The sequence below is a fragment of the Nerophis lumbriciformis genome, linkage group LG37 (assembly GCF_033978685.3).
Source record: "Nerophis lumbriciformis linkage group LG37, RoL_Nlum_v2.1, whole genome shotgun sequence".
Lineage (NCBI taxonomy): Eukaryota > Metazoa > Chordata > Actinopteri > Syngnathiformes > Syngnathidae > Nerophis > Nerophis lumbriciformis.
Window position 1 is genome coordinate 13,492,733 of NC_084584.2, and position 15,646 is coordinate 13,508,378.

Below are 15,646 nucleotides of genomic sequence, written 5' to 3' on the forward strand. Positions count from 1 at the left end.
AAAAAACATTGTTTTTCTATATTTATATTCATTTGTAATATCTATAATCATAAACAACAACAAGATGAGGTTTAATTAAACTCACTGAAACAGCCCCAGGATCATGCTAGCAAGCTAAATCGCTAGCTAGCAAGATGGATGTTTAGATTTTGTTTGCATTTTATAATCGCATTTAAAGAAAAAAAACATTGTGTTTCTATATTTATATTCATTTGTAATATCTATAATCATAAACAACAAGGTGAGGTTTAATTAAACTCACTTAAACAGCCCCAAGATAATGCTAGCAGGCTAAATCGCTAGCTAGCAAGGTGGACGTTTTAAAAAAAATGTTGTTTGCATTTTATAATTGCATTTAAACAAAAAAACACTGTGTTTCTATATTTATATTCATTTGTAATATCTATAATCACAAACGAGGTGAAGTTTAATTAAACTCACTTAAACAGCCCCAAGATCATGCTAGCAAGCTAACTCGCTAGCTAGCAAGATGGATGTTTAGATTTTGTTTGCATTTTATAACCGCATTTAAGCAAAAAACATTGTTTTTCTATATTTATATTCATTTGTAATATCTATCATCATGAACAACAAGTTGAGGTTTAATTAAACTCACTGAAACAGCCCCAGGATCATGCTAGCAAGCTAAATTGCTAGCTAGCAAGATGGATGTTTAGATTTTGTTTGCATTTTATAATCGCATTTAAACAAAAAAACATTGTGTTTCTATATTTATATTCATTTGTAATATCTATAATCATAAACAACCTTAACGTGGTAGAGGAGTTTGCGTGTCCCAATGATCCTAGGAGCTATGTTGTCCGGGGGCTTTATGCCCCCTGGTAGGGTCTCCCAAGACAAACTGGTCCTAGGTGAGGGATCAGACAAAGAGCAGCTCGAAGACCTCTATGAAGAAAACAAGCAAGGAACCCAGATTTCCCTTGCCCGGACGCGGGTCACCGGTGCCCCCCTCTGGAGCCAGGCCCGGAGGTGGGGCACGATGGCGAGCGCCTGGTGGCCGGGCCTGTCCCCATGGGGCCCGGCCGGGCACAGCCCGAAGAGGCAACGTGGGTCCCCCCTCCAATGGGCTCACCACCCATAGCAGGGGTCATAGAGGTCGGGCGCGATGTGAGCTGGGCGGCGGCCGAAGGCAGGGCACTTGGCGGTCCGATCCTCGGCTACAGAAGCTAGCTCTTGGGACGTGGAACGTCACCTCGCTGGGGGGGAAGGAGCCTGAGCTAGTGCGCGAGGTGGAGAAGTTCCGGCTAGGCTAGATATAGTCGGACTCACTTCGACGCACAGCAAGGGCTCTGGAACAAGTTCTCTCGAGAGGGGCTGGACTCTCTTCCACTCTGGCGTTGCCGGCAGTGAGAGGCGACGGGCTGGGGTGGCAATTCTTGTTCCCCCCCGGCTCAGAGCCTGTACGTTGGAGTTAAACCCGGTGGACGAGAGGGTAGCTTCCCTCCGCCTTCGGGTGGGGAAACGGGTCCTGACTGTGGTTTGCGCTTACGCGCCAAACCGCAGCTCAGAGTACCCACCCTTTTTGGATTCACTCGAGGGAGTACTTGAGAGTGCTCCCCCGGGTGATTCCCTCGTTCTACTGGGGGACTTCAATGCTCATGTTGGCAGCGACAGTGAAACCTGGAGAGGCGTGATTGGGAAGAATGGCTGCCCGGATCTGAACCCGAGCGGTGTTATGTTATTGGACTTTTGTGCCCGTCACAGATTGTCCATAACGAACACCATGTTCAAACATAAGGGTGTCCATATGTGCACTTGGCACCAGGACACCCTAGGCCGCAGTTCCATGATCGACTTTGTAGTTGTGTCATGGGATTTGCGGCCTCATGTTTTGGACACTCGGGTGAAGAGAGGGGCGGAGCTTTCTACCGATCACCACCTGGTGGTGAGTTGGCTGCGATGGTGGGGGAGGATGCCGGACAGACCTGGCAGGCCCAAACGCATTGTGAGGGTTTGCTGGGAACGTCTGGCAGAGTCTCCTGTCAGAAAGAGTTTCAATTCCCACCTCCGGAAGAACTTTGAACATGTCACGAGGGAGGTGCTGGACATTGAGTCCGAATGGACCATGTTCCGCGCCTCTATTGTCGAGGCGGCTGATTGGAGCTGTGGCCGCAAGGTAGTTGGTGCTTGTCGTGGCGATAATCCTAGAACCCGTTGGTGGACACCGGCGGTGAGGGATGCCGTCAAGCTGAAGAAGGAGTCCTATCGGGTTCTTTTGGCTCATAGGACTCCTGAGGCAGCGGACAAGTACCGACAGGCCAAGCGGTGTGCGGCTTCAGCGGTCGCAGAGGCAAAAACTCGGACATGGGAGGATTTCGGTGAGGCCATGGAAAACGACTTCCGGGCGGCTTCGAAGCAATTCTGGACCACCATCCGCCGCCTCAGGAAGGGGAAGCAGTGCACTATCAACACCGTGTATAGGGAGGATGGTGTTCTGCTGACCTCGACTGCGGATGTTGTGGGTCGGTGGAGGGAATACTTCGAAGACCTCCTCAATCCCACCAACACGTCTTCCTATGAGGAAGCAGTGCCTGGGAAGTCTGTGGTGGGCTCTCCTATTTCTGGGGCTGAGGTAGTTAAAAAGCTCCTCGGTGGCAAGGCCCCGGGGGTAGATGAGATCCGCCCGGAGTTCCTTAAGGCTCTGGATGCTGTGGGGCTGTCTTGGTTGACAAGACTCTGCAGCATTGCGTGGACATCGGGGGCGGTACCACTGGATTGGCAGACCGGGGTGGTGGTTCCTCTCTTTAAGAAGGGGAACCGGAGGGTGTGTTCTAACTATCGTGGGATCACACTCCTCAGCCTTCCCGGTAAGGTCTATTCAGGTGTACTGGAGAGGAGGCTACGCCGGATAGTCGAACCTCGGATTCAGGAGGAACAGTGTGGTTTTCGTCCTGGTCGTGGAACTGTGGACCAGCTCTATACTCTCGGCAGGGTCCTTGAGGGTGCGGGGGAGTTTGCCCAACCAGTCTACATGTGTTTTGTGGACTTGGAGAAGGCATTCGACCGTGTCCCTCGGGAAGTCCTGTGGGGAATGCTCAGAGAGTACGGGGTATCGGACTGTCTGATTGTGGCAGTCCGCTCCCTGTATGATCAGTGCCAGAGCTTGGTCCGCATTGCCGGTAGTAAGTCGGACACGTTTCCAGTGAGGGTTGGACTCTGCCAAGGCTGCCCTTTGTCACCGATTCTGTTCATAACTTTTATGAACAGAATTTCTAGGCGCAGTCAAGGCGTTGAGGGGATCTGGTTTGGTGGCTGCAGGATTAGGTCTCTGCTTTTTGCAGATGATGTGGTCCTGATGGCTTCATCTGGCCAGGATCTTCAGCTCTCACTGGATCGGTTCGCAGCTGAGTGTGAAGCGACTGGGATGAGAATCAGCACCTCCAAGTACGAGTCCATGGTTCTCGTCCGGAAAAGGGTGGAGTGCCATCTCCGGGTTGGGGAGGAGATCTTGCCCCAAGTGGAGGAGTTCAAGTACCTCGGAGTCTTGTTCACGAGTGAGGGAAGAGTGGATCGTGAGATCGACAGGCGGGTCGGTGCGGCGTCTTCAGTAATGCGGACGCTGAATCGATCCGTTGTGGTGAAGAAGGAGCTGAGCCGGAAGGCAAAGCTCTCAATTTATCGGTCGATCTACGTTCCCATCCTCACCTATGGTCATGAGCTTTGGGTTATGACCGAAAGGACAAGATCACGGGTACAAGCGGCCGAAATGAGTTTCCTCCGCCGGGTGGCGGGGCTCTCCCTTAGAGATAGGGTGAGAAGCTCTGTCATCCGGGGGGAGCTCAAAGTAAAGCCGCTGCTCCTCCACATCGAGAGGAGCCAGATGAGGTGGTTCGGGCATCTGGTCAGGATGCCACCCGAACGCCTCCCTAGGGAGGTGTTTAGGGCACGTCCGACCGGTAGGAGGCCGCGGGGAAGACCCAGGACACGTTGGGAAGACTATGTCTCCCGGCTGGCCTGGGAACGCCTCGGGGTCCCACAGGAAGAGCTGGACGAAGTGGCTGGGGAGAGGCAAGTCTGGGCTTCCCTGCTTAGGCTGCTGCCCCCGCGACCCGACCTCGGATAAGCAGAAGAATATGGATGGATGGATGGATGGATAAACAACAACAAGACGAGGTTAAGTAAACTCACTTAAACAGCCCCAAGATCATGCTAGCAAGCTAAATCGCGAGTTAGCAAGATGGATGTTTAGATTTTGTTTGCATTTTATAATCGCATTTAAACAAAAAACATTGTGTTTCTATATTTATATTCATTTGTAATATCTATAATCATAAACAACAAGGTGAGGTTTAATTAAACTCACTTAAACAGCCCCAAGATCATGCTAGCAAGCTAAATCGCTAGCTAGCAAGATCATTTTGTATTTTTCAAACTTTGTCGTGTTTTGTTTGCCTTTGTATAGTTGCATTCAAGTAAGGAAAAAGTTGTATTTTTTATTCATTTGTAATAGCTACAATAAACAAGATGAGGTTCAAACTTACTTAAAGAGCCCCAAAAGCATGCTAGCAGGCTAAATCGTTAGCTAGCAAGATGGATGTTTAGATTTTGTTTGCATTTTATAATCAAATTAAAACAAAAAAACATTGTGTTTCTATATTTATATTCATTTGTAATAGCTACAATAAACAAGATGAGGTTCAAACTTACTTAAACAGCCCCAGGATCATCCTAGCAAGCTAAATCGCTAGCTAGCAAGATGGATGTTTAGATTTTGTTTGCATTTTATAATCGCATTTAAACACACACAAAAAAGTGTTTTTATATTTATATTCATTTGTAATATCTATAATCATAAACAACAACAACAAGATGAGGTTAAGTAAAGTTACTTAAACAGCCACAGGATCATGCTAGCAAGCTAACTCGCTAGCTAGCAAGATGGGTGTTGTTTACATTTTGTTGTGTTTTGTTTGTATTCTGTAGTGGAATTCTTTTTTTGTTTTAAACGCGGTGCGATAATCTTTCTTTGATTCATGTGATTTTGGAGTGTAAAAAAGATGAATTATGCCTGAAAAATGAAACTATTGTCAAAGATGTTATTTTCGACCTTTGCGACTCCCCCCCGAGGCGGGCGGGATGATTGACAGGTGAGCGTCCACCTGGGGAGGAGCGGAATGTAAATATGAAGAAAACAGACCTGAGTTTTGTTAGCTCTCTCCCACATCTGTCGGCCCAGATTGCGTCTCTCCCGTGTGTGGGCGCCAGCGAGGCGGCTAATTAGCGGCGAGGGGCGGGACAAGATGGACGCGGAGGAGACAAACAAACACGCCGAAAGGAGGCTAATTAAAATCCAATCTCCTCCTCCGCTATTTGCGTATATTCCCCAGCTGGCCCGCATAAATCTTTACAATTGCATCTTTTATTTTATGGCTAATGATGGATTTTTAATGTCTTCACCGGGGACACGCGTCTGTCCTGGAAAAGGCTCCTAAACATCATAACAAAGGATCCAACATGGCCGACTAATGTATATATTTTTTTTATAGTGACCATTAAGCAAGAACCCAGTTGATATTTAAATAAACTTACAGAATATTAAAGTCATTATTGATTTTGTCTACTTGATTGTAACTCATCCAACATAATAACATACAACAAGTATAGCTTTATGAGCTACATGCTAACATTACATTTTAATAGCATGCTAAGTTAGCAACACTATTATAGCTACGTGAGCTACATGCTAACAATACATTTTAACATCATGCTTGGTTAGCAACTCTAGCATAGCTATGTGAGCCACATGCTAACATTACATTTTAACATTATTCTAAGTTAGCAACACTAGCATAGCTATGTGCGCAACATGCTAATATTACATTTTAACATCATGCTAGGTTAACAACACTAGAAAAGCTACGTGAGCTACGTGCTAACACTACATTTTAACTTCATGCTAGGTTAGTGATATTAGCATAGCTATGTGAGCTACATGCTGACATTACATTTTAACATCGTGCTAGGTTAGCAACACTAGCATAGCTATGTAGGTTACATGCTAACATTACATTTTAACATCATGCTAGGTTAGGGATATTAGCGTAGCTATGTGAGCTACATGCTAACATTACATTTTAGCATCATGCTAGGTTAGCAACACTCACATAGATATATGAGCCACATGCTAATATTACAGTTTAACATCATGCTAGGTTAGCAATACTAGCATAGCTATGTGAGTTACATGCTAACATTACATTTTAACATCATGCTAGGTTAGCAACACTAACATAGCGATGTGATCTGCATGCTAACATTACAGTTTAACATCATGCTAGGTTAGTGATACTAGCATAGCTATGTGAGCTACATGCTAACATTACATTTTAACATCATCCTAGGTTAGCAACACTAGGATAGCTATGTAGGTTACATGCTAACATTACATTTTAACATCATGCTAGGTTAGGGATATTAGCGTAGCTATGTGAGCTACATGCTAACATTACATTTTAGCATCATGCTAGGTTAGCAACACGAGCATAGCTATGTGAGCTACAGGCTAACATTACATTTTAACATCAGGCTAAGTTAGCAACACTCACATAGATATATGAGCCACATGCTAATATTACAGTTTAACATCATGCTAGGTTAGCAATACTAGCATAGCTATGTGAGCTACATGCTGACATTACATTTTGACATCATGCTAGGTTTGTGATACTAGCATAGCTATGTGAGCTATATGCTAACATTACATTTTAACATCATGCTAGGTTAGTGATACTAGCATAGCTATGTGAGCTACATGCTAACATTACATTTTAACAGTATTCTTAGTTAGCAACACTAGCATAGCTATGTGCGCAACATGCTAATATTACATTTTAACATCATGCTAGGTTAACAACACTAGAATAGCTATGTGAGCTACGTGCTAACATTACATTTTAACTTCATGCTAGGTTAGTGATACAAGCATAGCTATGTGAGCTACATGTTAACATTACATTTTCACATCATCCTAAGTTAATGATACTAGCATAGCTAAGTGAGCTACATGCTAACATTACATTTTAATAACATGCTAAGTTAGCAACACTAGCATAGCTATATGAGCTAAATGTTAACATTACATTTTAACAGCACGCTAAGTCAGCAACACGAGCATAGCTACATGAGCTACATGCTAACATTACATTTTAATATCATGCTAGGTTAGTGATACTAGCATAGCTATGTGAGCTACATGCTAACATTACATTTTAACAGTATTCTTAGTTAGCAACACTAGCATAGCTATGTGCGCAACATGCTAATATTACATTTTAACATCATACTAGGTTAACAACACTAGAATAGCTATGTGAGCTACGTGCTAACATTACATTTTAACTTCATGCTGGGTTAGTGATACAAGCATAGCTATGTGAGCTACATGTTAACATTACATTTTCACATCATCCTAAGTTAATGATACTAGCATAGCTAAGCGAGCTACATGCTAACATTACCTAAGTTAGCAACACTAGCATAGCTATGAGCTAAAGGCTAACATTACATTTTAACAGCACGCTAAGTCAGCAACACGAGCATAGCTACGTGAGCTACATGCTAACATTACATTTTAACAGCATGCTAGGTTAGTGATACTAGCATAGCTATGTGAGCTACATGCTAACATTACATTTTAACATCATACTAGGTTAGGAACAATAGCATGGCTTTACATTTTAACATCATGCTAGGTTAGTGATACTAGCATAGCGATGTGAACTACATGCTAACATTACATTTTACCATCATGCTCGGTTAGTGATAGTAGCATAGGTATGTGAGCTACATGCTAACATTACATTTTAACAGCATGCTAAGTTAGCAACACTATCATAGCTACATGCTAACATCACATTTTACATCACGCTAGGTCTGTATGTGTCATTGAAGGAAAACTACACAATCAAACTACGAGCTCCCAGACAGACAGACGGATAGTTTGAGAGCACTGGGCTGCATTTTAAGATGTGTAGTGAAGCCTGCCTTTTTTTCCTTCTTTTTTTCCCCTCAGATGCGTTGCACTCGCTAAATATTTTCCACCAATCGTGTTCCAACTTGGGGAAATTGCGTTACTGTGATTAGCATTAGCATTAGCGGAGGTGAACATGGATACCAGCAAAGTGCGACTCACCACCAGGCCCAACACCAGCGTGCGCACACGCTCGCCGATCTCCGGCGAAATGTCGTTGCCGAACTGCTGCAGCGTGGTGAGGAAGCGCTTCAGCTTGCTGAGCTGGCGGGCGCCGCACGCCGGCGGCAGCTGCTGATTGGCCAGCGAGGACGAGGAGGAGGAGCCGGGCCCGTTGCTGTAGCCGTTGGGCGGCGACGGCGCTCCGTTGAGGGCGGTGGGCGAGTGGCTGCTGCCATTGGTCACTGCGGGGGACGCAAGGGGGAGGGGCTTAAGGTCGACCAATCAGGGAACGGCCTGTGGGTCATGTGCTAAATGTTACCATCATTTTACAGCAAAACTCTGGCGACAGAGCTTCCAGTTCTACTGTAAAATCTACGACTGTTTTTACAGTGCATTACTGTAAATGGAAAAACACTATCTTATTTTTACTGTAAAATTCAGACAACCTCCCTGTCATTTTTTTTTTACCATAAAATCTACAGTTGTTTTTACAGTGCATTACTGTAAATTGAAAAACACTAGTTTATTTTTACTGTAAAATTCTGACAACCGACCTGTCATTTTTTTTTACCGTAAAATCTACAGTTGTTTTTACAGTGCATTACTGTAAATTGAAAAACACTATCTTATTTTTACTGTAAAATTCAGACAACCTACCTGTCATTTTTATTTTTACCTTAAAATTTACGGTCGTTTTTACAGTGCGTTACTGTAAATGGAAAAACACTCTTATTTTTACTGTAAAATTCAGACAACCTACCTGTGATTTTCTTTTACCGTAAAATCTACAGTCATTTTTACAGTGCATTACTGTAAATTGAAAAACACTATTTTATTATTACGGTAAAATTTTGACCACCTACCTGTCATTTTCTTTTACCGTAACATCTACAATCGTTTTTACAGTACAAACCAGTATTAATTTTATTTTTACTGTAAAATTCTGGCAATCCAGCTGCCAGTTTTTCACCGTAAAATCTACAGTCGTTTTTGTTTTTACAGTGCATTACTGTAAATTGAAAAACACTATTTTATGTTTACAGTAAAATTCTGACAACCTATCTGTCATTTTTTTTACTGTACAATCTACAGTCGTTTTTACAGTGCATTACTGTAAATAGAAAAACTGTATTTTTTCATTTTTACTGTTAAATTCTGGCTATCGAGCTTATAGTTTTTTTTTACTGTAAAATACAAAAACTTGTTGTTTCTATAGTGCTCTACTGTAAATAGAAAAACACTGTTAAAGTTTTACGGTAAAGTTCTGACAACCTACCTGGTTTTTTTTACTGTAAAATCTAAGGACTTTTTGATTTTAGTGCATTACTGTAAATGGAAAAACACTTTTATTTTGAGGGTAAAAATTTGGCCACCTCCCTGTCATTTTCTTTTACCGTATATTTTACAATCGTTTTTACAGTACATTACCGTAAACGGTATTCATTTTATTTTTACTGTAAATTCTGGCAATCCAGCTGCCAGTTTTTCACCGTAAAATCTAAAGACTTTTTGTTTTTCTGGTGCATTACTGTAAATTGAAAAACACTATTTTATTTTTACAGTAAAATTCTGACAACCTGTCATTTTTTCACTGTAAAATCTACAGTCGTTTTTTACATTGCATTACTGTAAATTGAAAAACACTATTTTATTTTTACAGTAAGATTCTGACTGACAACCAATTTGTCTTTTTTTTTTTTTTTACTGTAAATTCTGGCGATCCAGCTGCCAGTTTTACACCGTAAAATCTAAAGATTTTTTGTTTTTATGGTGCATTACTGTAAATTGAAAAACACTATTTTATTTTTACAGTAAAATTCTGACAACCTGTCCTTTTTTCACTGTAAAATCTACAGTCGTTTTTTTACATTGCATTACTGTAAATTGAAAAACACTATCTTATTTTTACTGTAAAATTCAGACAACCTACCTGTCATTTTTTTTTACTGCAAAATATAAGGACTTTTTATTTTTACAGTGCACTACGTAAATGGAGAAACGGCACCGCTGTTATTTTTATGGTAAAATTCTGCTGAATAAACTGACATTTTTTAACAGTAAAATGTTGCCTTTTTTTGTTTAGTTTGCTACTGTAAATTGAAAAAAGGTACAACTGTTATTTTTTCGGCTTGTCACTTTTTTCTCCATAAAATCTACGGTGGTTGTTTTTACAGTGCATTACTGTAAACGGAAAAAATGCTACCACAGCTATTTTTACAGCGAAATTTTGGCCAGTTTTTTACTGTAAAATCTGCTGACTTTTTTTTTTTTTACAGTGGACTATACCGCAAATGGAAAAACAGTACCACTGTTATTTTTACAGTAAGATTCTGACAACTAATTTGTCTTTTTTTTTTTTACTGTAAAATCTATGGTAGTTTTTACAGTGCGTTACCATAAATGGAAAAACAATATTTATTTTTACTGTAAAATTCTGACAACCTACCTGTAATTTTTTTTTTACTGTAAAATATAAGGACTTTTTATTTTTACATTGCACTACTGTAAATGGACAAACGGCACCGCTGTTATTTTTATGGTAAAATTCTGATGAATAAACTGACAGTTTTCAAGAATAAAATGTTGCCTTTTTTTGTATAGTTTGCTACTGTAAATTGAAAAAAGGTACAACTGTTATTTTTTCGGCTTGTCACTTTTTTCTCTATAAAATCTACGGTGGTTGTTTTTTACAGTGCATTACTGTAAACGGAAAAAATGCTACCACAGTTATTTTTACAGTGAAATTTTGGCCAGTTTTTTACTGTAAAATCTGCTGACTTTTTTTTTTTTACAGTGGACTATACCGTAAATGGAAAACAGTGCCACTGTTATTTTTACAGTAAGATGTTGAATGACAACATATTTGGCTTTTTTTTTTTTTACTGTAAAATGTAGTCGTTTTTACAGTGCATTACCGTAAATGGAAAAACAAATTTTATTTTTACTGTAAAATTCTGACAACCTACCTGTCATTTTTTTTTTACTGAAAAATATAAGGACTTTTTATTTTTACAGTGCACTACTGTAAATGGACAAATGGCACCGCTGTTATTTTTATGGTAAAATTCTGCATTTTTTAACAGTAAAATTTGGACTTTTTTTGTATAGTTTGCTACTGTAAATTGAAAAAAGGTACAACTGTTATTTTTTCGTCACTTTTTTCTCCATAAAATCTACGGTGGTTGTTTTTACAGTGCATTACTGTAAACGGGAAAAATGCTACCACAGTTATTTTTACAGTGAAATTTTGGCCAGTTTTTTTTTTTTTTACTGTAAAATCTGCTGACTTTTTAAAAAAGTGGACTATACCGGGAATGGAAAAACAGTACCACTGTTATTTTTACCGTAAGATTCTGACAACCAATTTTTTACTGTAAAATCTATGGTCGTTTTTACAGTGCATTGCTGTAAGTGGACAAACAATATTATGTATATGTGCTGGGGGGGCCAAAGGAAGGGTGCGGTACTCACAGGTGGTGGGCGTGTAGGACATGTTACGGGGGCCTCCTTGGGTGCTGGGAGGGGGCGGCATGGTGGGGGGGGTCAACCTGGACTGTGTCTTGACGTCCGCAGGTGAGTCGGGCATGTTGGAGCGCTTCCCGGTGACACCTGCCGGGACACTTTCAGGGTTAACGAGGACACCAGCATAGCTTTAAACACACACACACGCACACACACACACACACACACACACACACACACACACACACACACACACACACACACACACACACACACACACACACACACACACACACACACACACACACACACACAGTGGCAGTGACGAGCGACATTTCCACGGCCTCTCATTCCGCCACCATCTGTGCCATCTTGCATGCCCGCCGTGCGTACAAAATGTCAAGGCGGGCCCCTCCCACACCTGCTAAAATATTCATATGGACATAAAAAAGACATTTTCATTTCTCACAAAGGAAGCAAAAGAGGGTTTAACTTTTTTTTTTTTTTGCTGAAGAGTTTGTGTCAAAAAGCAATAAAAAGATCCATGCCAAACAAAGGGGACAGTTTTAATATGAGGATTTTTACATGGACGATTTTTTGTTGTTGTATTTATTGAAATAAAGTGTAGTTGTAAAAAAAACCCAACTAATATATATATTTTATAAGAATTGGGAGAACAGAAGTAGATTAAAAAAAAAAAAAAAAAAATCTATCTGGAATTAGGATGAAAAAGAATTGCGATATGTATGTAAATAAAAAAAATGTACAGTCAAAATAAAATATAATTTTAATTTAATAACTTTTTTGTATTGATTAAGAGTCGTGATGTGGCTCTGAATCTTTTTTTTATGCACCTTTAATAAATACAACTTAACTTAACAATTCATTTAATATGTACAATATGCTTTGAAATTATTATTTTCTTTTTTAATTTGGTGGCATAGTGAAGCTGCGATATTTGAAGCGCAATGTAGTGAGTGACTTTGTGTCTATTTTATTTTCATTTATTTTCAGTGAGTATTTATAAATAAAATAAAATAAAAATAAAAATAGACACAAAGTCCAAAGCGCAATATAGTGAGGGACTTTGTGTCTATTTTATTTTCAGTGAGTATTTATAAAATAAATAAAATAAAAAATAAAAATAGACACAAAGTCCAAAGCGCAATATAGTGAGGGACTTTGTGTCTATTTTATTTTCATTTATTTTCAGTGAGTATTTATTAAAAAATAATGAAACAAAATAAAAAAAATAGACACAAAGTCCAAAGCGCAATGTAGTGAGGGACTTTGTGTCTATTTTATTTTCATTTATTTTCAGTGAGTATTTATAAATAAAATAAAATAAAAATAAAAATAGAGACAAAGTCCAAAGTGCAATACAGTGAGGGACTTTGTGTCTATTTTATTTTCAGTGAGTATTTATAAATAAAAAAAATAAAAATAGACACAAAGTCCAAAGCGCAATATAGTGAGGGACTTTGTGTCTATTTTATTTTCATTTATTTTCAGTGAGTATTTATTAAAAAATAATAAAACAAAATAAAAAAAATAGACACAAAGTCCAAAGCGCAATGTAGTGAGGGACTTTGTGTCTATTTTATTTTCAGTGAATATTTATTAAAAAAAAAAAAAAAAAAAAAATAGACCCCTAGTCCAAAGCGCAATGTAGTGAGGGACTTTGTGTCTATTTTATTTTCAGTGAGTATTTATTAAAAAAAAAAAAAAAAAAAAAAAAAAAATAGACACTAAGTCCAAAGCGCAATGTAGTGAGGGACTTTGTGTATTTTATTTTCATTTATTTTCAGTGAGCATTTATAAAAAAAATAATAATAATACAAATAAAAAAAATAGACACAAAGTCCAAAGCGCAATGTAGTGAGGGACTTTGTGTCTATTTTATTTTCATTTATTATCAGTGAGTATTTATAAATACTTTAAAACACTTCCACCAAGAGGGTGATAATAATAATGATGATAATAATTGTGCAGCAGCCATACATCATTTACAGTATCATCGAATTTGCGGTCACCGTACCTTAATGGGAAGACGAGCGCTTTTGACCTCGCATAACTCGCTTGACGGCGTCTCCGAAGTGGCGCCGGGGGAATGGACGTGATGGAGGGGACGGGGGGAGGGAGGGGGGGGGGGGGGGGGGGGGGGGGGGGCGCCATTAGCAAGAGACGAGACTTATCAGCGTATTGATGGACGCCGCTAATGATTCCAAAGCCCGTAGGAGACTTTTACAATATTGATATAACCACACTCCACACTGTTCAATGGTCAAGTCTGCATCACCATTATTGATTATTGATTATTGATTATTACTGCTGTCTCGATTCGATGGAGACAAAATGGTAAATTGGTACCTCACGCTATTAATCCGATACGATGTCGATGGGAATCATACATACTTGTCATATTTGGTAGTGTGGAAAGTACTGTGATATTGTTCAATCATTATTACTTATGACTAGCTGGTTTGCTATTGTGTGCTTAGCTGTTGTGTAGCTGCTAGCTCCTAGGAGCTTATAGCCTAGCATGTTTACCTTTTGTAAATAATTAGTAAAATAGAAGAAATTGTGTGCGCTTATTGGAGGACAACCACCGGCTGTCCAACTTTGTACAAGTAAACACACTGCAGGACTGCTTGTATCGCACATGATATCACACACAAGTAAACACGCTGCAGGACCGCTTGTATCACACATGTGATCACACAAGTAAACACGCTGCATGACTGCTTGTATCGCAAATTATATCACACACAAGTAAACACGCTGCATGACTGCTTGTATCGCACATGATATCACACACAAGTAAACACGGTGCAGGACCGCTTGTATCACACATGTGATCACACAAGTAAACACGCTGCATGACTGCTTGTATCGCAAATTATATCACACACAAGTAAACACGCTGCATGACTGCTTGTATCGCACATGATATCACACACAAGCAAACAAGCCACAGGACTGCTTGTATTGCACATGATATCACACACGAGTAAACAAGCCACAGGACTGCTTGTATTGCACATGATATCACACACGAGTAAACAAGCCACAGGACTGCTTGTATCGCACATGATATCACACACAAGTAAACACACTGCAGGACTGCTTGTATCGCACATGATATCACACACGAGTAAACAAGCCACAGGACTGCTTGTATCGCACATGATATCACACACACGAGTAAACAAGCCACAGGACTGCTTGTATCGCACATGATATCACACACAAGCAAACAAGCCACAGGACAGCTTGTATTGCACATGATATCACACACGAGTAAACAAGCCACAGGACTGCTTGTATCACACATGATATCACACACAAGTAAACACACTGCAGGACTGCTTGTATCGCACATGATATCACAGACAAGTAAACACGCTGCAGTATATATTTGCTTGTATCGCAAATTATATCACACACAAGTAAACACACCACGTGGCCGCTTGTATCGCACATGATATCACACACAAATAAACAGGTCACAGGACTGCTTGCATCGCACATGATATCACACACAAGTAAACAAGCCACAGGACTGCTTGCATCACACATGATATCACACACAAGTAAACAAGCCACAGGACTGCTTGTATCGCACATGATATCACACACAAGTAAACACACTGCAGGACTGCTTTTATCGCACATGATATCACACACAAGTAAACACGCTGCAATATATATTTACTTGTATCGCAAATTATATCACCACAAGTAAACACACCACGTGGCCGCTTGTATCGCACATGATATCACACACAAGTAAACAGGCCACAGGACTGCTTGCATCGCACATGACATCACACACAAGTAAACAAGCCACAGGACTGCTTGCATCACACATGATATCACACACAAGTAAATAAGCCACCGGACTCCTTGTATCGCACATGATATCACACACAAGTAAACAAGCCACAGGACTGCTTGTATCACACATGATATAACACAAGTAAATAAGCCACAAGACTGCTTGTATCGCACGTGATATCACACGCAAGTAAA

The 15,646-nt window shown here is 40.3% G+C and overlaps 1 protein-coding gene across 11 annotated transcripts in view; it reads right to left on the reverse strand.

The window, feature by feature from the left end:
• The window catches only part of runx1t1 (RUNX1 partner transcriptional co-repressor 1), a 362,940-nt gene that overhangs the window by 52,977 nt on the left and 294,317 nt on the right, over window positions 1-15,646 (reverse strand). For all 11 annotated transcript variants that reach the window (XR_009811704.1, XM_061930757.1, XM_061930758.1 and 8 more), the window contains 2 exons: window positions 11,624-11,761; window positions 8,153-8,394 (listed from right to left, as the gene is read on the reverse strand). Coding sequence is in view for 10 of the 11 variants with exons in the window: in XM_061930757.1 (XP_061786741.1) it covers window positions 8,153-8,394; window positions 11,624-11,738 (357 nt within the window). In the remaining variant the exon portion in view is untranslated. The remainder of the gene's footprint in view (window positions 1-8,152; window positions 8,395-11,623; window positions 11,762-15,646) is intronic.